The following is a 24,834-nucleotide window of genomic DNA, read 5'->3' on the forward strand; positions in this document are numbered from 1 at the left end:
TACAGGTACATGCCACCCACCCGGCTAATTTTTGTATTTTTAGTAGAGATGGGGTTTTGTTATCTTGACCAGGGCTGGTCTCGAACTCCTGACCTCAGGTGATCCACCCAGCTCGGCATCCCAAAGTACTGGGATTACAGGTATGAACCACTGCACCCAGACTGTGCCTTGGTTTTCTGATGTGCAAAATGGGACCACTTCTCAGGGGTGTGGGGATAAAATAAAATGACACATGGAAAAGACTCTCAGAGTGGAGACTGGGCCTTTCCTTAGATGCAGAGCCCAGGGGGATGTCACAGACCTGAACCGGGGCTCTTCTGGGGCAAAAGGTTGAAACTACTTCCCCAGAATCCCACATTAGAGTGGTTAAAAGCACAGAATCTGGACTCAGAAGGTGCTGGGTATCAATCACAGCCTTACTACTTATCAGCTGTTGTCCTCATCTGTAAAATGGGACAGTAGTCATGGTCTCATATGGTTATTAAGGGCATAATATGCCCTACAAAATAAGTGATTATTTCTTTATTTTTCTTTCGTTTTTCCTTTTTCTTTTTTAAGACAGGGTTTCACCATGTTGGCCAGGCTGGTCTTGAACTCCTTACCTCAGGTGATCCACCCGCCTCAGCCTCCGAAAGTGCTGAGATTACAGGCGTGAGCCACCACACCCGGCTATTTTTTTTATTTGACAGGACTCCAGACCTCATCTTCCCAACTCTACCCACTTTGGTCTCCACAGAGACCCGTGGGCGGCTTTAGGGCCTCTGGCACTGAAGATTAAAAAGCTTCCCTAGTGGGTCTGACCTCCTGGGTCACCTGGCTAATTTCTGAATGAGAGCCTGGACTCCATATTCCTTTTTTAGGACTCCAGCGCTCCTAAAGGCAGACTCTCAGGGCTTGGAAGGTAGAAGAATGCTACATGAAGGCTGCACGCTACATGAAGACAATGTCTTTGCAAAGGTGTGTGGGCTGGGAAGGCTTGCTGTGTGATTGATCCTGCTCCACCTGAGATGGTCCCGGCGCTCCAACACAGGGCCATCACTCTGTGCTGCCAATCACTCAGGCCCTGCTCGGAGGTGGCCCAGACCAGGTGTCCCGAAAGCAGCCTGGGGACGGCGGCAGAGCTTAAACAGACGCGAGAAAAGGGTGGAGTCGAGGGAAGGGACGTGGTCTCAGGAACAAAGAGGAGGGCGGAGACGGGCTGTCCAGAAGGCTCTGAGATTCCTACGACCCCAGGAAACTTACTTCGGCACGGGCGCCCTCCCCAACTTGGCGCAGAGCCTATGGGCTCCGGTCAATGCCCACCCGAATCGCTAAACCCACCGCAGCAAACTACCCCAAGACTATGATCTCCGATCTCCCTGGCCCGCAAGGGGCGGGGTCTTCCTCCGGGGCGTGACCGTCAAATTGAATTTTCCCAATGGGGCACGAGAGTGGGAGGTACCCAACAGAGGATTGGCTGGTGCTTCGGGACGGGGCGGGGCCACAGGTCTCTGGCGCGGCTGGACGGGCAGCTCTCCACAGAATCCAGGGGACGGTTGCTGAGCGGGCCTGGAACACCCGGTCGCGGCGCCTTCCGCCTGCGCGTATCTAATCCATCTGCCGGGTCCCGAACAAGCTAAGCCGAGCCTGCGCCAGACGGGTGGGCTGGACTGAGAGGTGGGTGTGCGGACTTCGGGGGGTATCCTGGTGCTGCCCCAACGTGTCCGGGGGTGGAACCCGGATGTCTGGACAGGAGTTCTGGAACGTCCAGACCTAGGAGCCCTCACTCGTCCACGAGAGCTCTAAGCCATGGGATAAAGTTCTGAGACTGTGGGGGGAAGACGCCCGCGGATTCCTGAGAGGCTCCACGCCCCACTGGGGCGCTTGTCTTTGGTGGCAGCAACCCTGGGGAAGCTGCCACAGAACCCTGAGGCCCCTCACAATATCCGGCTACCCCATTGCAGAAGGGCAGCGGCAGGGATTTTATTAGCCATTAGGGACACCTGCCCCTTAGAAGAAAATACGTGGGGGGAACCAGAATGTACGCAGAACTTAAGGCTGGTGACCACTGGACAGTCTTGAAGAGGTTTAACCCAGACAGAATAAGTAGGTAAGAGGCAAGGACCCTAACAGGCCGAGATTGGGAGGCTGACACCTCTGAGCCTACCCGGATGGGAGGAAGAGCAAGCAGTGACTTGAACAGGCAGGGTCCCACACACCCCAACTGTGTGGAGGGGTAACCCCTATCCCCGACCCATGCATGCGAGAGGGCGACTTCCCAAGTGACTGTCTGAAGAGAGGGAAGGGATGATTGAAAGATGAATCAACAGGAGGTGGGGGGTAGTCCTGGGGCCATCTCAGTCACCATACATTAGTAAGCATCCACAGTGTGCCAGACCAGGGGCCCTCAAATTCCAGACAAACATTACTTAGGGCTACAGGAGGAAGGAGAGATCTGCGCTGGGAGGCTGGGCCAGAAGTTAGGGGTCCATTTTGAAGAGCAGCATTAGGGTTTTTGCCCCGTCATTGGGGCAAGATGGGGCTCTTGCCCCTGTCACTGAGCGTGTCCTAGGCCCTTGAGGGCACTTTGGAATGGAGCTTCAGAAGTTGGAGATGACCAAGATTTTGATTACATCCTTCTCTGCCCTCTAAGTCTTTGGGTTCCTCCTTGCTTGGTGGCAAATCCTTGGCCCTCTCCAATCCTCTCAGTTTGCCTGAAACCCGGAGGTTGGGCAGGTCAGCTTCTGAAGGCCCTTCCAGGTGGGGAACTGAATTATTTGTGAATTGGCAGGAGGTGCTGGGTACCTGGACACCTGACTTCAGGAGGTTGGGACAGCAGAGCTGGCTCCAAGAATTAGAAGACAGTATACCTTCCTATACCTGGGGGAATAACAGTGGTGGTGGCAGCAAAATCTTGGATATGGGTTCAGCCCACAGCCAGAGGCTGAGCTTGTAGAATGGGTGGGGGCTGTGTAGGGAGTGGGCATGGGTGGGTGGGGCAGGAAACTGTGAACACTGGAGTGCACCCCCTGGTGGTGAGCACAGCTTGGGTGGGCCTTGCCAGGCCTGGCTTCTCAGTCCAGGTCCCTGCCCGCCCTGTTTGAGGTTTTGACAGGATGAGAGTCTCTCCCAGGCCACACAGCAGACTGGTGGCCAAGCTGGCAGGGCTGGAACCAGAGACCTTGGGGCTACCCTGGTGAGTTTTCCAGCAAACCACCCTAAAGCAGAGGGCAGCTTCCAGCCATGAGCCACATTACAGGATGGGACAGCAATGGATGCTTATAGGTTAGAGAGGGAAACTAAGGCACAGAGCCTAAGTGCCTGTGGTTTCTAGAAGCCCCAGCAGGCCTGATTCATGTCTGTCCCCTGCAGAATTCTCTGAGCTGGTGACAGGTGCCACAGGCACTTGGGATCTCACCAGAAAGGAACCAACGGAGCTAGGGGCCAGCGAGATGGCAGACGACACCTTAGCTGGGCTGGATGAGGGAGCCCTTCGGAAGCTGGTAAGTGGCCCCATCACCCAATGTGGGGACAGGAAAGCCAAGCCAGAGAGGCAGGGCCAATCCCAGGTACCTCTCAGCTGGCAGAAAGAAGTGATGGGGGAAAGGTCAGGAGGAGAAAGACACAGGAACATGGGTAGGCCAGTTCCATGTGGCTTATGCAGAGGCCCCTGTGGCATGTGCCTGTCCATGCCAGGTGCTGAAGCCTAGTCCTTCCCAGCCCTCCACGGCCATCACCTGTTTAAACAGTAACTGCTGAGGACTCGCCCATGTGCAGCCACAGGTGTGGGGAGGCTGGATCTGCCTCTCCAGAGCAATAGCCAGGGCAGTGCCCACCCCTGGAAACTGGCCCAGTGATAATAGTAGCAGCAATGATTAATAATGCCAAGGCCTGGCAGGGGGCAGGCTGGGCACTGGGTATCCCATGTCACAGAATAATCACAGCAGCTCTGAAAGCCTGGGCACTGCGACTCAAGAGTTGAAATCACCTGCTCAAGGACACCCATCTAAGAAGGAACTGTGCCAAAATCCCAACCCCATAGTGGGCCATGGGGGACTAGAGTCCTGGAAAAGTCAAGGCCATAAGAGTGAGAGAGGCTTTTTGGGCCCTTACGGGTTCTGTGGCTTCTCATCTCATTTTTCCACCGTGGGTCTCAGTTCCTTTAGGTGTAACATGGAGGGAGGGAGGGAGAGGTGTGTACACAAACTCTAGGTCCTAGGGTTGGCATGGTGACAGAATGAGGCATGGACCCGGATCTTGGGTGGAGGAAAGATGAGGGCATTCCATCCCCTTTCTTGTTGCTCTTCCTGAGAGTCCTGTCTACCCCAGGCACAGAGAGGCTGTAGAGCAACAGTGGGTAGGGCTCCTCCCCCAACCCCCCCAACCCCCCCTCACCTCCCAGACCAGGCAGCCTGGCCTGGGGGAGGGGCAGATGAGCTCCATCTCCCCAGTCCCTGACCCTTGTCCTGGGGGTTAAATTAAAGATTTACCTTACCTAGAGAACAAATGACCCACCCCATCCCCATGCCTTCCGCTGAAGGCAGAGACTGGAACCAGCCAGTGTAACCCAGCCACTCGCAGTGCCCAGCTGCTGCCATGACCTGCCCCCGAGAACACTGTGCCTGTATGTTCTCGGACCAGTGCATTAGACTGGGTGTCTGCCTCTCCACTGCCATCGTAAGATGTGTGCAGCCTGGAGGGGATGGGGTTGGGTTTCCAAAGATGCCCACCAGTCAGTCAGCTCGACCTCCCCTCAGGACGTCCGAGCCCCAGTGGGGGTCATAGAGGCAGTGCAGTTCAAAAAGAGAGAATTCCAGGCCAGGTTCCCAAGCATCCTTATCACAAGGTGTCCACAGTCAGGCTCAGGGCTCTTCCGCCGCCACCTCCCTCTCTCATGCGAGGCTCGGGCGGCGCTGAAAAAGAGTTTGGGAGAAGCTGGAGCAGTGGTCGAAGTCAGCCCACCCACGCCCCCATCTCTGGGAAAGGACATATGGGAACCTGCCTCGGTCTAGGGATCGGTGCAGCTCGAAGTCTTTCCCACCCCTGGAGCGGCTCCTCCAGCCCCCAGCGCCCGCCATTACTGCGCCCCACGCGCCGGCCCGGCCCCCGCCGGCCTCGTGGCAGGAACGGGGGCGTCCCGAGCCGGGCTCCTCCCTCCGGGGCCGGGCCTTATAAGGAAAAGCTGGGCCCGCTCCGCCTGCCCTGTGCCCCAGCGTCGGGCCGATCTGGGGACGCGGTCAGCAGCTTCCGGCCCCGGCTCCCGCACATTCCTGAGGACTGGACTGGGGGTTGCGCGGAATGGGGACTCCTGGAGACTGGCATGCCGCGTGCCCTTCCACCACCCTCCGGGACACCCTCTGCGTCGGTCCCGGGTTCGAGTTCGGGCTCCACCACTCACTTAGCTGGGTGTCCCGGGGACCTCGGTTTCTTCCCTGTAGATCGGGACACTGAAGCAGGCGGTAGCGGGGACTTCCGATCTGGCTCCCCCTTCGGCGCCTAGCGTGAGGCCGGGTGGGCGAGGCGAGGGTGGCGCCCCGCGAGGGAGGGCAGTCGCATAGCCTGCTGACCTTCAGCGCCCCCTGGCGAGGCCTCGCTCCATTGCCGGCGGGTCCCCTAAGGGCTACTGGGGGAGCTGGGACTGAGAGAACATCCGGAGAGTCCCCTCCATTATGCTGTTGGGGAGACAGGCCCAGCGAGACCTCAGGGCCTGCCAGAGTCCCCAGCAGTGAGGGCAGAGAGTACGCGGAGAGCCAGCCCTCCAGGGGGAGGAAGCACCCTCTTTCCTCCCGGGAGAATTTGACTGGGCAGTTTCGGAAACCGCCCCATCCCCTTCCCCTTCCCCCTCAGTAGACAATGGCGCTTTGTACTTCCTTCCCTCCCTCCCACAGTCCCCTCCTTACACGGTGGTGGGGCCTGGCAGGGTGGAACCCAGGACACACAGAGGGGACACTGTGGTCCAACCTTTGCCTCCAGGCCCAAAGGGAAGGGTTGTGCCATAGGGTGACCCATGGAATGAGGTTGTCAGTCCCCAGCCTTGCCCACCCACTTTGGGGGATCCGAGGGAGGCTCCCATTTTCCAGATGGGAACACTGAAGCTCCCGGGGTTGTGTCGTAGAGGTGGTTAAGTTCCTACATTAGGCTTTTGCCAGGGGCAAGGACCCAGTCTCAGATCCTGGAGCACTGGGAATGGGGACCTAGGAGACAAAAGGCTGGCACTTGCACCTCTGGGCCTCTTTACTCTCTTACAGGAGGGGCTGGGCCCACTGTCCCCTCCGGCCCCCAGTCTCCAAATATACGACAGGAGGCTCTAAGCCTGAGACATAGCCAGGATGGGGGGGCTGGGGAGTGACCCTCCTTCTCCTCGCCTCTGTTATGAGGTCCCCTTAGGCCTCAGAGCATCTCTAGTCCAGGCTAGAGGGGTCTCCAACACAGTGCCAGGGTCCCTGAGGTCCCCACCATGACAAACAGACCCCAGTAGCAGAGCTATCTTCAGTGTAGGGCAGGCCCTGGAATCAGAGAAACCTGGGTTCAAATCCTGGCTCAGGTCATTTGACCATAAACAAATCGCATCTCCTCCCTGGACCTCAATCTCCTCATCTGTCAAATGGGAATAATACAGTATCTAGGGTTTTTGTGAGTTTAGGACAAGCAGGGGGCTCAGTACCGGGTTCGACCTAGAGGCTCTCCATAAATGTTACTGATGCCTTGGGGTATCTTGCCCTTCCCATTTGCCCTCTCCATCTTTCTCCCTCCTCCTGACTGGCTAGAACCAAGTATGGGGGTGATGCTTATTGCAACTGCAGCCATGTACAGGAGAGCCCAAGTCACTGTTCCCACCCCCACCCACTGGCAAATAAGAAAATCAAAACAGAGAGTTTCAGGGATGTGCCCCTGATCACCCAGCCAGGACTGTACTGGGGCTGGAATCAACTAGGGGCTCTGGCCTGAATTTTGGGGGGCTGCCTCAGGAATGTGGAGCCTGGGGGGCTTTGCCTCCAAGACTCTCCATGCTGTCTTCAGACTACGACAAGCTGGCTCATGGCTGAGCTGAGCCAGCCCACACTCCCTGCTGAAAACGGTCTCCACCTCATTCCCACCCTTGCCACCTGGCCTTCCCACTAAGCAGAAGGGAAGGTGATAGAGGGTTCTTTGGCCCTACTCCAAATGATCTGGGGAGTGGGAACAGAGGAAATCACCTGCCTTTACTGGCTCCCATTTGGTTATTAGACCCACACTGGAGGCTTATCTCTGCCACTATCTTCCTGGGGGATCCAGGGCCAGTCCTCTCTCCCTTGAGCCACGGGGGGTCTGTAGGGGGTGGCTCTACTTGGTGGAGGTGTGGGGGAGGCAACAGGATTGGCTGACTCACTCCAGAGAAGGTGTTCTTTCCTAAACCTGGTTAGACCATTCACCCTCAATTTCCTGGGAACTGAGGGGCTGAGAACTTGGAAGGAACCCCTGTCACCCAGGGATGCCCTCTCTAAGGCCCTGAGGTGGCCCCTAGTGCCAGCTGCCTTATATGTCTGGGGGAGTGGTCCTCCCACTCTGCACCCTGGCTCCTTCAATGGTGGCTAGGGCCAGGCCAGTGCAGTGGGGAGCATAGCCCTCAGCCAGGCAGGACCCCTGAGCACCTGCCCTCAGTTTCCCCATCTGTGGATGAGGCAGTCTACCCCCAGCTGGGCTGTGGTGCTTGGTGACTAGACCATGGAATCCTCCCTTGCTCAGAGGGTGGACTTCAGCAGCCCAAGTCACTTTTCCCTCTAGGGACCTTGTTAGTGGCCCACAGGGTGGTCTCCCTCCTCGTGCAAAAGCTCCCTGGCTCTTGGGGGTCTGGGCTTTGACGGGTAGAAATCGAATTGCAGGAACGAGTGTCTGGCTTGGCACCTGGCACAGGTGGGTGGTTTCTGGCTCTCCACTCACAGTCATGTGCTCTGTGAACCACAATGCACAGTGGGCTCCCCAGGAGCGCTGAAACAGGGGGCTGGGTCTACCCCTGAGACCCTGCGTGGGCAGGAAGCCACGTGAAGGGCTTGGGGCAGAGGGAGTGGACACAGGCCATACATTGTGCCCCAGGCAGAGCTGTGGGCAGCTGGTGCCAGCCCTCTGCCCCTGGCAGCCAAAATGACCAGCCCCTCGCCCCCGCTGCAGCTGGAGGTCACAGCGGACCTGGCAGAGCGGCGGCGCATCCGCTCAGCCATCCGGGAACTGCAGCGGCAGGAGCTGGAGCGTGAGGAGGAGGCCCTGGCATCCAAGCGCTTCCGTGCCGAGCGGCAGGACAACAAGGAGAACTGGCTGCAGTGAGTAGCAGGGGATGGAACATGCGGGCGAGAGGGTGAGTGCGTGCCAGGGCTCAGCTCATGCGTGCTGGCAGGCGTGAGCACAAGTGTATCTGTGGACTGCATGTGCAAACAGCAGTATGTGCACACAGGCTTCTGGAAAAACAGGGATGTTTGTGGGCATGGAGCATGTACTGATCATGGCATTGTGGCTGTGCTGGTGTAGTCAGCACATCTGAGTGTGTGGTATTAGTGCCCACGTCCATGGGCATAAGTGTGTCAGTGTGCAGTCAGAGGGTGTGCACAGCCACATGCCCTTCTGCCAAGGTTCTGGGTACTCTGTTCTGGCTCCTACCCTTAGCCCACATCCTCCACGACCTGGCCATGGCAGTGGTGGGTACAGTCATGATGTCTCTGCAGCTCTCAGCAGCGGGAAGCTGAGCAGCGGGCTGCCCTGGCACAGCTGGCAGGGCAGCTGGAGTCCATGAACGATGTGGAGGAGTTGACTGCGCTGGTGAGGCCCAGGCTGGGGCAGGGAATGGGGGCAGGGCAGATGAAGACCTGGGCTCCACAGCCCAACTCTCACGGCCTGCCTCTCACCCACAGTTGCGAAGCGCCGGTGAGTATGAGGAGCGCAAGCTGATCCGAGCTGCCATCCGCCGCGTCCGGGCTCAGGAGATTGAGGGTATGTTCATGTTCTGGCCCCACCCCTGTCCTGCTGTCTGCTGTCCACAGCACCTCCCCGACACTCACCTGACACTTGCTCCTTCCCTTCCAGCGGCCACCTTGGCTGGGAGGTTGTACAGCGGGCGTCCCAACGGTGGCTCCAGAGAGGACAGCAAGGGGCAAGTGGCACACAGGCTGGAACAGTGTGAGGTAAGGTGGGTGGGAGGGTGGCCCAGCGTCCTGTGCCCATGGATGCCAGTAGCAGAGAGCGCCTGTGTGTCTTTGCTAGGCTGGTCTTTGACTGTAAGGGGCCCACCCCTGCCACCCAGCCTATATTCAGCAGCCAGAGGGATCTCCCAGAAATGCAAATCTGGCCCTGGCACCTCCCCTGCTTCAACCCATCCCAGGGCTGTCCTTCACCCTCCACACAGCCCACACCCTTACCTTGGGTTATGGAGCCTGTATATCAGACCCCAGGTGGCTCATGGGGCACTGTTCACAGTTCTCTTTATTCTCCAGAGAGTGTGGTTGAGAGGTCAGGCCATGCAGTTTCCCTAAGTGGCCAGCAGAGGCTGCTGGGTCCACGGTCCTGGAAGGACCCCATCCCCACTCCAGATGAACCAGGCTGAGGCCAGGGGTCAGGAACCTCGGCTCCAGGGATCTATTAAGGCTCCTGTCCCCAACAGGTCTCCTGCCATCCCCACCCACTGACATCAGACCCTGGTCCTCTCTGAACACCTTAGGCTAGGCAGTGCCGAGAGATCGGGAAGTGGGGATCAGAGATTGCCCTAGCGTGCCAGGGCCAGTGCCTGTGCCTGTACAGGTGTGCCTACAGGAAGCCATGTCCCCACTGCTCTGCTTTGCATGCCCTGCCCTCGGCACCTGCCAGCCTGGCCCTCGGTGGCGGGAGTGGCGCTTGAGGCCTAGGGAGCCTTGGTTGTATCCTATGGGTCCCTTGCAGGTGTCAGAGCAAGTGGAACAAGAGCAGCAGGCAGAGGTCTCAAAGCCAACCCCCACCCCTGAAGGCACCAGCCAGGATGTGACCACAGTGACACTCCTGCTGCGGGCCCCTCCTGGGAGCACCTCCCGCTCACCTGCCTCACCCTACAGTTCACCCACCCCTGCCTCTCCCGAGCCTCCATTGGAGCCTGCTGAGGCCCAGTGCCCTACAGCCGAGGTTCCAGGCAGCCCAGAGCCACCCGCCAGCCCACCCAAGACCACCAGCCCTGAGCCTCAGGAGTCTCCAACGCTCCCCAGCACTGAGGGCCAGGTGGCCAACAAGGTGAGTCTGGACAAGGGGCAGGGATGCCGGGCAGGTGAGCGGGTCTGGGAGTCAGGCCTTGCTCATGCCGTGTTTTCCCTTGCAGCTCCTGTCAGGCCACAAAGAGACCCCTGCTGCCCAGAGTCCCCCCAGAGGCCCCTCTGACACCAAGAGAGCAGGTGAGGGTCCCAGCAGGGGTAGTCACAGGCATCTGCTTCCCCTCTCCCAGCCTCCCTTTCCCTGCCTAGAGAATGGGCTCTTGTGCCTGGCAGCTCCAGCTTCCTCAGGTCTAGGCAGTCCCTGACACTGCACCCCACCCCTGAAGTATCCCCGCCCCCAGCTAGGCCCACCTCCCCCTCCACCCCCATGGCTAGAGGCCTCCCCCGCAGCCTTGAAAGGCAACCAGCCTCAGGCACATTCTTCTCCCCAATAAGGGAGTCTGCCCATCTTCCAGCTAGAGCTGTGGGCAGCACTGGCCAGGGGGCTGTCCCCCCTCCCCATCTGCAGGAAGGATCTTGGCACCCTTCCTCCAGCCTAAGTCTTGCCCGGCCCCCAGGAACGTCCAGATCATCCTAGGGTCGGTGTGGGAGGGGAAGGAGGTGCCTGTAGGAGAGACAAAGCCGAGTAGTGATGCCGGAGTGTGAGATCCAAGAGGGGATGGAGAGGCAGGATGGGGGTTGGGTATAGGAAAGGGTGGGAGGCTAGGGAGGTGTAGAGGAGAGGATTGAGAGGTGAACCCCTACTATCCCCTGTCTTTTCTCTTTCCTCACATGGCCACCACCCCTTCCCCAACCTGCCAGACCTGGCTAGACCCCGACCCTGCCAACGCTCCCTGTCGGTGCTCAGCCCCCGCCAGCCAGCCCAGAACCGAGGTACTGCCAATTCTCACCCCCTACTAGATTCTGGACAGACCCAAACCCACCCAGCCACTGACAGCCCTCCTGTCCCTTCTAGAGTCCACCCCCCTTGCCAGCGGACCTTCCTCGTTCCAGCGGGCTGGCTCTGTGCGGGACCGTGTACACAAGTTCACATCTGATTCTCCTATGGCTGCTAGGCTCCAGGATGGCACACCCCGGGCTGCCCTAGGTCCCCTGACCCCCAAAAGGCTCCTGGGCCCCTCCCTCATCAGCACCACCCCTGCCTCCTCCTCCAGTGGCTCCTCCTCTCGGGGCCCCAGTGACACCTCCTCCCGGTTCAGTAAGGAGCACCGTGGAGTAGCCCAGCCCCCGGCCCAGCTTCAAAGCTGCCCCCAGGAGGAGGGCCCCAGGGGGCGGGGCTTGGCTGCCAGGCCCCTTGAAAACGGAGCAGGGGGGCCTGTGGCACGTTCAGAGGAGCCTGGTGCCCCGCTGCCCGTGGCTGTCGGCACTGCCGAGCCAGGGGGCAGTATGAAGACCACATTCACCATCGAGATCAAGGACGGCCGTGGCCAGGCCTCCACAGGCAACCAGAGGGCAGGTAGGCCCCCACTGCCTCCCCACTGGGAATGAGTGCCTTGCAACCGCACCTCTGCATACAGGACAGGTGCTGCGGCCAGGGCTCAGGGTGTCTTCAAAGGGTGTGCTGGGAGCAAGGGCACTATCAACCTTGGCTGGCACTACCCTCACTCCACCTGATCCTCCTGACAGCCACCTTTCTCCCCACTCAGAACTGACGCTGGGGCTGCGGGCGCCCCCGACCCTCCTCAGCACCAGTAGTGGGGGCAAGAGCACCATCACCCGTGTCAACAGTCCTGGGACCCTGACTCGGCTGGGCAGTGTCACTCATGTCACCAGCTTCAGCCATGCCTCCCCCGGTAGCCGAGGAGGTTGCAGCTTCAAGGTGAGCCCCTCCTCACCCCAGCAGCCTCACAACCTGTCAATCTCACATAGATTGCTTCAGGGTGTAGGGCTAGCAGGGTTCCTCTGTTCCTCCCCTACTGCACACACAGAGAAACTGAGGCCCAGAGAGGGAAGTGGCTGCTCACAGACCACAGCTAATCAGCGGCAGAGCTAAGGCCAGACCCTAGCGTATCAGCCCCTAAGTGTGTCAGAAGCTTACTCGGTACTGGCATTAAGCTTCCTGCATGCTGATCTCTGATCCTTAGTCCAAAACTGGTTGGTTCATTCCTGGTGAACAGATGGGGAAACTGAGGCTCGGAGAGAGTAGTGGGAACTTGCTCCCCTCTTCCTGTGGCAGACCCAGTGCCCCTGCGCCCACCCACACTGGACATTAGCCCCGAGGTATAGAGCAGCTCATCTGCTGATCTAAGATCAGCCTGGCCCATTAGGAGATTGGAGATTAGCGATTAACATCTGCGTCAACCTCCCTGGGGGGGTTGGGCAGATGCACTGATGGGGGACAGACAAGCAGGGGGGTGCCAATCAGGTGAGGCAGCAGCCTAGCAGGTGCCTTGGGAACTGAATACGCAGCACCCTTCCATTATTCATTCCCAAGTCCAGGATCCACTAGCCAGGAGCTCAGCTGGGAAAGGGATTCCCAAGCGGGCCACCTGGCTGCCCAGGTAATGCCCTCTTTGCTGAACCAGGGACTGAACGGGACTTTGGCTGAGGTGAGATGGCTAGAGCCAGCTTTGGGCCTTCTCACAGGAGACAGGGAGAGAGTGAGGGAAAAAAAGCACCCTTCCTCCAAAAAAGCAGGATCCAGCTGCCCTCTGACAAGGGATTGTGTGAGGTGGGGTGGGGGGACCAGCTGAGGCTCTTGAGGTGGATGGGAGGTGCCACAGTGAGACCTGGGTCTGACACCATCAACTTGCCTCAGTTTACCCATCTGGAACCAAGGGGGAACAGATGATGTGTCCATAATGTGCTTGCTCAAAGTCTGTGGCTGGATGTGAGCACCATGGGCGGGCCAGAGGGCATTTATCTCAGGCCAAGACACTTTTTGCAGCAGATCACTCAAAGTCCTGCCTCCCTGTGCCTCCATTCCCCCTATCTGTTCCAGCTGTCAAAAACAGCATGGCATGAGGGTAAAGGAGTGAAGTCCAGCAGACTGGATCTGCACATGGTGGCTCAGATAGGTCCATTTCCTGTTCCCTGCCTCAGTTTCCTCACCTATGGGCACGGGACCCTGATCTCAGTGATCTTTATACCCATGCAGTCTTACTGTCCTGCAGGTGTATGGTTTCTGCAGGGCTAGAGCCAGGCCTGGCTATCTGCCTGCTTGGGCAGGCCCCCCTCCCCCACTGCCCCTTCCATGGAGGATCCCAGAATAGGTTTCTATTTGGGCTGCAGCTCCAGCTGGCTGGTGGCCGGCTAGGAGGCAGGGGCGGGGCAGGCCCGCTGCCCTTGCCTTTGCCCTCAGACCAGCTGCAAAGACTCAGACACTGTCAGCCAGAGGCAGCAGCCCCTGCCACTGCCCCACCATTACCCCCCATAGAGTCCCCACCAGCACCATGCCAGGGGTACCAGGGCCTGGGCCTGAGCTGGCTGCAGCCCTGGAGGAGCAGTTGGGCCGGGCATTGGAGGAGCTGCGGGCAGTGGCTGAGGCAGGCCGGGCAGCAGTGACCCAGGCAGCCGAGGTAGCTGTGGCCACGGTGGAGCCGCTGGCCCGGGCAGCTGAAGAGCTGCGGGCAGAGAGAGCAGCACTGAGCCGGCGGCTGGATGCACTGAGCAGGCAGGTGGAGGTGCTGAGCCTACGACTGGGGGTCCCACTTGTGTCTGGCCTCGAGCCTGAGCTGGAGCCCAGTGAGCTGCTTTTGGCTGCTGCCGACCCTGAGGCCCTCTTCCAGGCGGCCGAGGATGCTGGGACCCCTGTGGCCCACCCACCTGCCTTCAGCACCCGCCGCCGCTCCTCCAGCACTGCCTGCAGCACTAGTCTCGTAAGTCCCTCTGGGTTGGTGGGAGGGGGTGGTTTTGAGTCAGGCTCTGCCTCCGCTGTGACTTTAGGTATGTCATCACCTTCTCTGAGCCTCAGTTTACCTATGAAGACTGGGGACTGTGGCACTAGTGCTCCAAGACTGGGGCAAGAGGGTGCCAGGCTCCAGCCCTGAGGCATGCATGGCAGCTGCCCTGGCAGCCCCTGGCATGGCCCAGGCCCCAGCCCCCAGCTCCACCGCCCTGCACCCTGGCCAGACCAAGCCTCCCTGAAACAGCTGCCACCGCGGCTCTCCTTACCCTTATAGCAGACAGAGAGGCCCTGCCAGGAGAGGAAGGGCCATAATAGTTGACCTGAGACCTTGTCTTCAAGGGGCTGGGAGGGCTGCAGGGCTGGAGACTCCTTAGAGGATGGTTTCCAACAGGGGCGAGGAAGGGGGAGGTGGTACAAAGGAGAGTTTCAGAGAGGTCTTCTTGGCTCAGGGCAGCCCCAGTCAAACACCTGGTCAGGAGTCTACAGGCCCTGGGCCAGTCCCCTTGGCAAGGTGGCAGGGGGATGGGGGGCAACATGTGCTGCCTGGGCACTGGCCCAGGAGGACCCAGACCTCAGGAACTGGCAGCACAGAGCAGAGCCTGCCTGAGAGGGGGCTGGGAACAAAGCAGCAAAAATAACTGAGGTTCAGGAGTTAGACCACCTTTAGCTCAGGTCCCAGGCCACTTCGCACTTAGAGAGACTACCAGCAAGTCAGTCAGCTGCCCTGAGCTGTTTTCCCTTCTGTTTTTTTTTTTTTTGGCGGGGCGGGGGCGGGGGGGTCTTGTTTTGGTTTTTTGTTTTGTTTTGTTTTAGACAGGGTCTTACTCTGTTGCCCAGGCTGGAGTGTAGCTGCTGATCATAGCTCTCTGCAGCCTCTAATTCCTGGGCTCAAGTCCCATCCTCCTACCTCAGCCTTCTGAGTAGCTGGGATTGTGGGTGCACACCACCATGCATAGCTAATTTTTTTTTTTTTTTTTTTTTTTTTGAGACAGAGTTTCACTCTTATTACCCAGGCTAGAGTGCAATGGCGTGATCTCAGCTCATCGCAACCTCCGCCTCCTGGGTTCAAGCAATTCTCCTGCCTCAGCCTCCCGAGTAGCTGGGACTACAGGCGTGTGCCACCATGCCCAGCTAATTTTTGTATTTGTAGTAGAGATGCGGTTTCACCATGTTGACAAGGATGGTCTAGATCTCTTGACCTCATGATCCACCCACCTTGGCCTCCCAAAGGGCTGGGATTACAGGCGTGAGCCACCGCACCTGGCCACGTAGTTAATTTTTTATTTTTGTGTTTGTAGAGATGGGGTCTCGCTGTGTTACCCAGGTTGGTCTCAAACTGCTGGCAACAAGTGATCCTCCCACCTCGGCCTCCCAAAGTGTTGAGATTACAGGCACGAGCCACTGCGCCCGGCCTTTGCTTCTGTTAAATAGGGACAGTAAAATCCCTAGTGCTTATACAACACTTACTATAGACTGGAAATCATCATTATTATTACCATCAATTGTATTAATACAATGCTCGGTACATGGAGCCCTACAACAAGGCTGTCCATGCCTCTTTCCTGACTCTAACATGGCCATCCTTGGGCGGGCAGGCTGGCAGGCTAGTGGTTATTTCCAAGGCTGTGCCAGCATGGTGGGTTTCACCCATGCCCCTGCTTAAAGTCCATGCCCTCTCCCCACCCTGCAGATGGAACGAGAGCCAGCAGAGCCTCCCTCTGCAGCAGTGGAAACAGCCAATGGGGCTGAGCAGACCCAAGTGGACAAAGCACCAGAAGGGCGAACCCCCCTGAGTGCTGAGGAGCTGATGACTATTGAGGATGAAGGAGTCTTGGACAAGATGGTATGGCCAGATCTGGTGGGCTGGGGGTTGGCAGAAGCCAGGAACCAGCAGGCATCAGGTAGGCAATGACGGGCTCTCTATGCAGCTGGATCAGAGCACAGACTTTGAAGAGCGGAAGCTCATCCGGGCTGCACTTCGTGAGCTCCGACAAAGGAAGAGAGGTAGAGAGCCAGTTGCCCTACCCTAGATCCAGCTGCCCCACTCCCCAGCTACTCCTTTCATACTCTGGGTCCATTTGTGGACACTTCAGCTCAATGGTTGCCCTACCCAGCTTCTTCTCTAGACCCAGCAGTTCCCTTGCCTACTCCCTGCTGGATCCAGCTGCTCCCTTCCCTAGCTGCTTCTCTCCTGCTGGCAATCCCAGTTATTCTACCCAACCAGCTTCTCTTCTCCTTCCTAGACCCAGTTACTCCCTTCCTCAGCTACTCTCTCCTTGGATCCAGTTGCTTCTCCAAGTACTGTCAACGACTCCTTCCTTGAATCCAGATACTCCTTCTCCCAGCTGCTCCTCTCCCTGAAGTCCACTGATGGCCATCTTAGCCTCTGCCCCATCCAGCTTCCCCTTTCCTGGACACAGCAACTTCCTCCCTCATATAGTTCTTCCCTGGACACATCTATTCATTCCCTTAGATTCTGGGTTCAATTGCTTCCCTCTCAAGTACTCTCAATTAGCTGCTTCTAATTGAGCATCTAATAAGCCATCGGGGGCCCACCGATGGCCACCCCAGCCTCTATCTCTACCCACCTACTTCTATTTTAAGCCCAGTTAACCCCCTTCATCAGCTTCTCTCCCAACTACTCTTCCCCTGGATCAAATTGCTTCTCAGATCCCATCAGTTGCTCCCTTCCTGGATCTAGATATTTCTGTGTCCAGCTGCTCTTCTCCTACAACCAAAGACCCACTGATGGCCTACTCAGCTACTTCCTCACCCAGCTTCTCCTTCCTTGGACTCAGCTGCTGCCTTACTAGATCTAGATACCGTCTCCTGACTCAGCTACTCATGCCCATAGAAACTCCCTTCTTACATCTTTATCTTTGTGTTTAGCTATTCCCTATTCTCTAGTTTCTACCTGAGTCCATCAGCCCCTTCCCACACTCCATTCCCTGGCCCCTCACCCCAGCTGCTCTTAGAGAGACCCTTGTTACCTGTGTCATTAATGTTTCTAACAAGTCACCCTCCACCCCATCTTGTGTGCCCCAACGCACCTGTGCATCTGTGCTGTGTGGGCGTTGGTGGCCCTTTGCTCATGCATGGGGCATCCCCTGCCCAGACCAGCGGGACAAGGAGCGGGAACGGCGGCTGCAGGAGGCACGGGCCCGGCCAGGGGAGGGTCGCAGCAACACAGCCACTGAAACCACCACAAGGCACAGCCAGCGGGCGGCTGACGGCTCTGCTGTCAGCACTGTTACCAAGACTGAGCGGCTCGTCCACTCCAGTAAGGGGCCAAGTGGGGCCCAGGGCTCAGGGTGGGAACACATCCTCCCACAGCCCCCTGTGCCTTTCACATCCTTCTCATCCTCTGCCCCTGCAGATGATGGCACACGGACGGCCCGCACCACCACAGTGGAGTCGAGTTTCGTGAGGCGCTCGGAGAGTAAGGCCACCTGGCATCGTCCTCTGCCTGCCTGCCTGCCTGCCCGCCCACCTCCTCCAACTCTTCCTTGAGCTCTCTCTTCGTGTCTTCAACTGTGCCATCATTTTCTCTTCTCTGCCTACAGCTATCACCGTACCTCCACACAGCCTCCCATCCCATCTCCTGATGTGCATCCCAGGCCCTCATCTGGTGCCCCTTCCCCTTTTTTGCAGATGGCAGTGGCAGCACCATGGTGCAAACCAAGACCTTCTCCTCTTCCTCCTCATCCAAGAAGATGGGCAGGTGAGCACCAGTACCCACTACCCAACCACAGAGGAGTCAGTGCCAGAGGGGACATAACTGCAAAACCCATTTTACAGAAGGGTAGGCTGGGTGCAGTGGCTCTCACCTATAATCCCACCACTTTGGGAGACCAAGGCTTGAACTTGGGAGGCAGAGGTTTCAGTGAGCTGAGATTGCTCCACTGTATCCAGTCTGGGCCACAGCACAAGACTTAGTCTCAAAAATAAATAAATGAATAAAACAGAAGGGTATCCTGGGATGCTGGGAGGTAATAGGTCTACAGCCAGGGAGGGGCCAAGTGAGAGTTAAGGATCCTGCTCACTTTGGGATCTCACTTAATTCTCAGCCACACCATAGGAGAGGTGGATGCTCAGGGAGGCCAGCGAGTTACTTAGGGCTCATATCTGAGTGGCGGCAATAGCACTGAACCCTTAGAGAGGGCTACTTACCACACTGAGCTGCTGGTGGCACTGCCACTTCCCAGTGTCTGCAAACCATGTCCCAGGTCACAGAGCACCTTTATACCTTAGCTCTATGAGGCAGGAGGGCACCCCCATGTAACAGAGGCTATTGGGGCTTGCAGAAAGCAGGAAGAGGATCAGAATCCAGGATGGGGACCCAAGGGGTCCAGGCACTCTGAGTCAGAGAGACTGTTCAAATTCTAGCCCCGCCCATCACGTCCTCTGAAATCTTAGGCAAGTTACTGCCAGGGGCCTCAGTTTCCTCACTTTTAGTGCAATTGGTCAGGCCCCTCCCTCCTTGTGAAGTTTAAAATGGCACACAGGAAAGGATCAATAGAGATGAATTACCATTAGTATTACATTATTATGTTAGTCATTTTTATTAGCCGATAGTGCTCAGAAGCTAAACTCGCCTGTAACTTGAGGGTACAATGAGCCTTCTCAGAGAACTCCCCGTGCGGGAGGAAGGCCGGGGCGGAAACCTGTTGAAAACCTTGCTGTCATTTGAGCCTCTGTACCTCTCTGTAAAATGGGTGAGATAGGATGCCTCCCTCCCTGGCTGGTGTTTGCGGCAGTGGAGATACTAGTGTGCTACAAGAGCCCCCTCCTGAGTGGTGGCCCAGGCTGGGGAGTAGCCCTCCTCTCCCTGCCTAACATGTGCCTCCCCAACCCCTAGCATCTTTGACCGTGAGGACCAGGCCAGCCCGCGGGCAGGCAGCCTGGCAGCCCTCGAGAAACGCCAGGCTGAGAAGAAGAAAGAGCTCATGAAGGCGCAGAGTCTGCCCAAGACCTCAGCCTCCCAGGCGCGCAAGGCCATGATTGAGAAGCTGGAGAAGGAGGGCGCGGCCTGGTGAGCTGCAGAAAGGGGCCGGCAGTGGGGGCGGGGTTTGATAGTTGGCTGGGCAGAGACGGAAGAATGCACCGTTAGATCTGTGGTGCAAAGGCCTGAAGATCATGGAAGGCGGGGCCTGGGATCTGCTCGGTGGGCCCACCGAGGCAGCACCTCTTATAGTCGTGTGACCTGGTTCTGACACCGTCCCTGTAGCAGCCCTGGCGGACCCCGCACAGCCGTGCAGCGATCCACCAGCTTCGGGGTCCCCAACGCCAACAGCATCAAGCAGATGTTGCTGGACTGGTGCCGAGCCAAGACGCGAGGCTACGAGGTGAGCCCCGGGAGGCCAGGGGGCCTGGAGGCCTCCTCAGAGCCAGCTCAGCACCTCCCTCTAAGCAGAGCTCCTTTCATTCCCTAGTAACTTTCCACCACTGTGTGGCCTCACAGGGAACATGGAAAGCCTCTTAAGGTGAGGAAACTGAGGCTCAAAGAGGACACAAGACAAGCCTTAAATTCCGGAATCAGTGATGAAGTGACAGGGCCTCTTGGGTGGTGAACAGGGTTCAAGGCCAGATCCCACTCTTTGGAGTCCCCTCTTTGTTGCTGTGTAGGAGGCCCTGAGTCAATTTCTCTAACTGAGGGAAGGATTGATGAGGCATGACCATGACCTTAGCTGGGTGGCACTGGGCCCCTCAGTAGCTCTGTTCCTGAAATCGCTAACATGGGAGTTGACAGACTGACAGAGGAGGCGTGTGCTCTATTCACTCATTGTGCAGCCTTGGGCAAGTGACAGGGCCTCTCTGTGCCCAGAGAATACCAGAATGCCAAGAGGTAGGCAGCAGGGGGAGTTGCCTACAGGGTCCTGACCAGTCCTCCGATGGCTTATAGCATGTGGACATCCAGAACTTCTCCTCCAGCTGGAGTGACGGGATGGCCTTCTGTGCCCTGGTGCACAACTTCTTCCCTGAGGCCTTCGACTATGGGCAGCTTAGCCCTCAGAACCGACGCCAGAACTTCGAGGTGGCCTTCTCATCTGCGGAGTAAGTGTGGGCCCTGGTCCTGCTCATGTTGCTGTGCATCTGGGGCTGGACATCAGGGCCAGGCCCAATTGCCCTGAGAACCCCTGGAGCAGGCCAGCCACATTGTCAGTCAGCGGCTGAGACCCCCTTGCCCAGAGAGTCCCTGTCCTTCTCCATCCCCGCCCTCCCGCTGCTGAGCGTGCCAGGTGCCCACCGGAACGAAGGAGCCACAGGCCGGCCTACCAGCCCGGGCTGAGGCCCACCAGGTGGCCCTGTCCATATCCCCTCCATCCTCCCTCTGCCCCCTTCACCCTCTCTCCCTTTCTCTGTCCTGCTCTCCTCCCACTATCACCAGAGCTTCCTGCTCCCACGGGATCCCGGCTGGAGATTCCAAAAGGAGGCTCCTGGCCCGGGCACCGTGCCCGCCCAGCCTATATAGTCCTGCCAGAGGCTTATATAGGACCTCAGCAAGCCCTCCACTTTGGAATCGTTGCCCCGTCTGCTCACCTCACTCTCAGCACCCTTCTCCATCTGTCTCCCCTTCTCTCCCCTTCTCTTTCTGGTTTCCCTCAAATTTCTTCCTTCTCCTCCTCCTCCCCCTCCTTCCCCCACCTCCTCTCACGCCTCCCTCACCCCCTCTCCTCGGGGCACAGCCCTCCTCTCAAACCTTGGTGCCAACACCGTCGCCCCCACCCTGCGTTCCCGCTTGTCCCTAGAGTTCTCTGCACCTGTGACTGGTTTGGCCCCCACCCCTGTCTGCATTGCACACCATTAGTGACGGGTAGTGAGCGGCACATCCACAGTGGGGAGGTGGCATGCGGGGGGCTGGCAGACTGCAGCACTGGAGACGTAACTGAACTCATGTCTCTGTGTGTGTGTGTGTGTATGTGTGTGTCTCTCTGTTTCCTCCCCTCTCTCTTCTCTGCCTCTTCCCTCTGTTCCCCACCCGGGGCCCTGGCCTCCTGCCCCCATCCCCCACCCCTTCCCGGCCCCCTACCCTCCCCAGGACCCATGCGGACTGCCCCCAGCTCCTGGATACAGAGGACATGGTGCGGCTTCGAGAGCCTGACTGGAAGTGCGTGTACACGTACATCCAGGAGTTCTACCGCTGTCTGGTCCAGAAGGGGCTGGTAAAAACCAAAAAGTCCTAACCCCTGTTCGGGGCCCCACGGTGAGAAACGCCGCCTCTCCCACTTGCCCCGTTTCACCAGAATCTGCTCAGCAAGGCACAGAGAGGGCCCAGGGAGGAGGGTGGGGGAAGTAAAGGGGGCATTTAGTCAAACCAGAGGAGCCAGACATGGCCCTGTCTTCTGGTAGTTCAGGGCCCAGCTGGCAAAACCATTCCAAACGGGCAGTGATGACAAAGGTGAGCAGCACTGTGGTGGGGAAGCCCGGGGGAGGTGCCTGACCCAGGCTGCAGGTCTGGGACCCACATCTGAAAAAAGTGCAAACTAAGCTGGGATCTGAACAAGTTCAGGCTAAAGGAGGGAGAGGTAGTTCCGGGGAGAGGGATCAGCCTAGGCTTAGCAGGGCAAGAGAGCTGGAGAGCACAGCAACAAGGAAGGGAAGAAACTTGAGTCTGGATGTGAGGGAGAAGGAGGGGTCCACAGTAAGAGGTCTGACCTTCAGGCCAGGCACCTTGGCTCACGTCTGTAATCCCAGACCTTTGGGAGGCTGAGGCGGGTGAATCACAAGGTCAGGAGTTTGAGACCAGCCTGACCAACATGATGAAACCCTCCCTCTACTAAGAATACAAAAATTAGCTGGGTGTGGTGGTACGTGCCTGTAATCCCAGTTGCTCAGGAGGCTGAGGCAGAAGAATCACTTGAACCTGGGAAGCAGAGGTCACAGGGAGCCAAAACCATGCCACTGCACTCCAGCCTAGGCAACAAAGTGAGACTCCGTCTCAATAAAAAAAAAAGTTTGACCTTCCCTCCAGAGGACAATAGGAGTTATAAAAGGTTTCCAAACAGTGGATGGATGTGGTCAGAACAGCATTCTAGAACAGTCCTTGGATGAGGCTTGTACAAGAGATGGGATGGACTAGATGGCTGGAATAGCTTAAGAGCTAGAAGGAAAGGCTTCCCAATAGGTCTGGTTTGGAGAGAGAGGGGGAAAGTCAGGAAGTCAGCCAGGCTTCTGTGTGGGCACTGGGGAGTTGGAGGTGCTGCACTCCAAAGTGGGGAATGCAGGAGCATGTCCAGTTCAACAGGAAGATGTTTCTGGCTGGGGATTCTGGATCCTAAGCCAGCTGTGGCATCTCCTCTCTGGTCACCTTACCTCAGTATCAAAGTAGAGAATTCAGATCCTGAACTAACTGCCCATTACAGACAAGGAGCTCAGAGAGAGAGAGGTGGGCAAAGACTTTCCTGGGAGTAGGAGGGAGAGGGAAGATGGTTAGGTCAGAGCTGGGGCCAGAAACTGGGACTCCAGCCTCCTCACTTAGTGACTGTTTTCCTTGCCCCATCACTGCATTCCTGCCCATTCTGTAGAGAGGATTAAACATAGAGGCCAGAAGGAGCAAGGGGATTGCCTGAAGGAATGTAAGTCAGTGACAGGTAGGGGCACACTCAGATGCCTCTCGGGGCCTGGAGCCATTGTGGGGGGCAGTCCACATGTGCACACATACACTCAGAGTGCAGGTGAGGGGAGGATGGGCTTGGTACTATCTCCAGGTCATATATGGACTTAGGAGCTGCTGCCCAGCAAGCCAGCTTGGAGGGAGAGGGGCCCAGCTCAGCCCTGATCCAGTTGGAAAGTGTGACTCAGCCGTGCTGTTGCTCAAGTTGCCTGGTGTTTGGCTTGTCACTGGGGCAGCCCAAGCCCTGAGCCCTGAGCCCTGAGCCGTGCGTGAGCCCCAGTGTAAACAATGGCTTTATAAGGTCTCCAGGGAAGGGAGTGGGGGCGGGAGGGAGCACCAGGTTGGAGAGGGAGGTCGGGAACTCCGGGATGATAGTCACAGCTGGAAGAAGCCTCTGCCTCATGGTACAGCTCAGGAAACAAGCCCAGTCTGGGGTAGGGATGACCTCAGGGCCGTGTAGCACATCAGCAGCAGACCCAGAACCCTCTCATTCATCCTAAGTTCTTCTGAGGTCTCAAATGAGGTAGGGAATGACTGTCCTGTTCTAGAAAGGGGGAAACTGAGTCATAGAACAGGGCCTCATCTAGCACCCACAACTGGTTAGGGATAGAATCTGGACTAAAACAGAGGTGTTCTGCTTCCCAGGTTTCTTCCTTGAAGAAGTCCAGATGAGCTGGGAGTAGGCCCAGCCCTACCACAGTTCTGAGTTTGTCCATAAGGGCACAAAATGGGAGGTGGTCTTGGGTTCTCAGGTGTCTTGAGAATAAGGAGCAATTCTTGCTATTATGGCTTCTCCGCTCTAGGAAACTCATTCAGCAACACTGAATGCTTGCTATGTGCTAGGCATGGCAGATAGGAGACAGCAAACAGGGATCAGGGCAGAAAAGGTCTTGCTCTGGGGGTTGAGGAACAGGGGAAAGGAGCCAGAGAACAGACTCCAGCTTCAGAGCCCTGGGGCTATCAGTTGTTTCATAGGCACAACCCACTCACCCCAGAGTGGGAAAGAGGCTTTGCCAACATCCAGAGCTGGAGGCCTGAGTCCCATGTGTCCCAGCCTGCACTTACTAAGCTGTGAGGCTTGAAACAAATGGGTTTTCTGCCCTGTGACTCAGTTTCCTTATCTGTGAAAGGCAGCTAGCATTCTGAAGGATGGCCAGAAGGGTGGTCCCACCCCTGAGCATGGGGTAGATGGTCCATTGGTATTGGTTGGAATCCTCATTTGGCTCCCCTGCTCTACCCAAGGCAGGTGATAAGGGTTAGAGAACTCCTCTGCCGCCCACACACTCCCTGGCCTCCATCTCTAGCAGGAGGGTTATCCCCACCCCCCTTCAAAGAAAAGGGGTCCCTGGGCCACTCAGCAGGAAGTTTCAGGTCAGGCAGCTAGCAAACAATAATCAGGGGACCATAGGATCACTATAGTGAGACCTGTTCATAGAGAAAGATTGTCCAGTGATGAAGCCTATCTGGGTGCAAAGGCCCAGCAGAGAGGCTTCTACCAACTGGAGTGTGCCAGTGAGTGTGAGCAGAAGCAGGGCTCCAGGGAGAACGTGGGCAGGGTTTGGATCCAGCCCCTCCCCAGGGTTGGAGGAAACATACCCAGGACCTGCCTGGGTCTGATATGGGGCTCTCTTATGCCATCTCCGCTTCTACCTGCCTAGCTCTGCTCCCCTGCCCCGAGGGATGCCTCTAGACTTGAGTGGATGAAGCCAGGGGATTCCTGCCTTCCTAGAAGGGTTTTCCGTGTCTGGAGTTAATGAAAGACTAGCAGGCAATGAGGCAATAAAAAAGACCTTGGGGTGGAGGGGGTGCCACAAGAGGCGGGGCTGGCGATGACGTCCATCCCCGTGGCCCCTCCTTGCAGGATGCTGGTGGACTGCGTGCCCCTCGTGGAGGTGGAGGACATGATGATCATGGGCAAAAAGCCCGACCCCAAGTGTGTCTTCACCTATGTGCAGTCGCTCTACAACCACCTGCGGCGCCACGAACTGCGCCTGCGCGGCAAGAATGTCTAGCCTCCCCGCCCGCATGGCCCACCAGTGGCAAGCTGCTGCCCCCACCCTCCGGGCACCGTTCCCTCCCTGTGCGCCCGCCCACCGCTGCCCTGTCTGTCGCGACACCCTCTCCCCACATACACACGCGGCGTTTTGATAAATTATTGGTTTTCAACGATCCTGGCTCCTCCCTGCGTCTCC

General features: G+C 57.7%; 1 protein-coding gene and 1 long non-coding RNA gene across 12 annotated transcripts; one reads left to right on the forward strand and one right to left on the reverse strand.

The window, feature by feature from the left end:
* The first annotated feature begins 1,517 nt into the window (after positions 1 to 1,517).
* SMTN (smoothelin) lies at positions 1,518 to 24,811 on the forward strand. 11 transcript variants are annotated; one of them, XM_078338443.1, is made up of 21 exons: positions 1,518 to 1,656; positions 3,352 to 3,482; positions 8,128 to 8,276; positions 8,617 to 8,769; positions 8,862 to 8,940; positions 9,034 to 9,131; positions 9,883 to 10,203; positions 10,289 to 10,361; positions 10,983 to 11,054; positions 11,137 to 11,637; positions 11,828 to 12,000; positions 15,719 to 15,871; positions 15,957 to 16,032; positions 17,144 to 17,308; positions 17,405 to 17,467; positions 17,680 to 17,749; positions 18,887 to 19,060; positions 19,256 to 19,373; positions 19,931 to 20,082; positions 21,068 to 21,232; positions 24,504 to 24,811. In XM_078338443.1, the coding sequence occupies exons 4-20, from the start codon at positions 8,740 to 8,742 to the stop codon at positions 21,210 to 21,212; spliced, it is 2,463 nt and encodes an 820-aa protein (XP_078194569.1). In that variant the 5' UTR covers positions 1,518 to 1,656; positions 3,352 to 3,482; positions 8,128 to 8,276; positions 8,617 to 8,739; the 3' UTR covers positions 21,213 to 21,232; positions 24,504 to 24,811. The 11 variants fall into 11 exon arrangements, with proteins under 11 accessions (XP_078194569.1, XP_078194570.1, XP_078194545.1 ...); XM_078338444.1 differs by having other exon boundaries at positions 19,259 to 19,373; XM_078338419.1 differs by having other exon boundaries at positions 8,676 to 8,769.
* On the reverse strand, positions 4,078 to 5,721 carry LOC144577850 (uncharacterized). The gene is made up of 2 exons (XR_013522522.1): positions 5,378 to 5,721; positions 4,078 to 4,892 (listed from the first exon to the last, which is right to left on the reverse strand). It is a non-coding gene; the product is annotated as an uncharacterized LOC144577850 (long non-coding RNA).
* Positions 24,812 to 24,834: the final 23 nt, after the last annotated feature.

The sequence above is a fragment of the Callithrix jacchus genome, chromosome 1 (genome assembly GCF_049354715.1).
Source record: "Callithrix jacchus isolate 240 chromosome 1, calJac240_pri, whole genome shotgun sequence".
Lineage (NCBI taxonomy): Eukaryota > Metazoa > Chordata > Mammalia > Primates > Cebidae > Callithrix > Callithrix jacchus.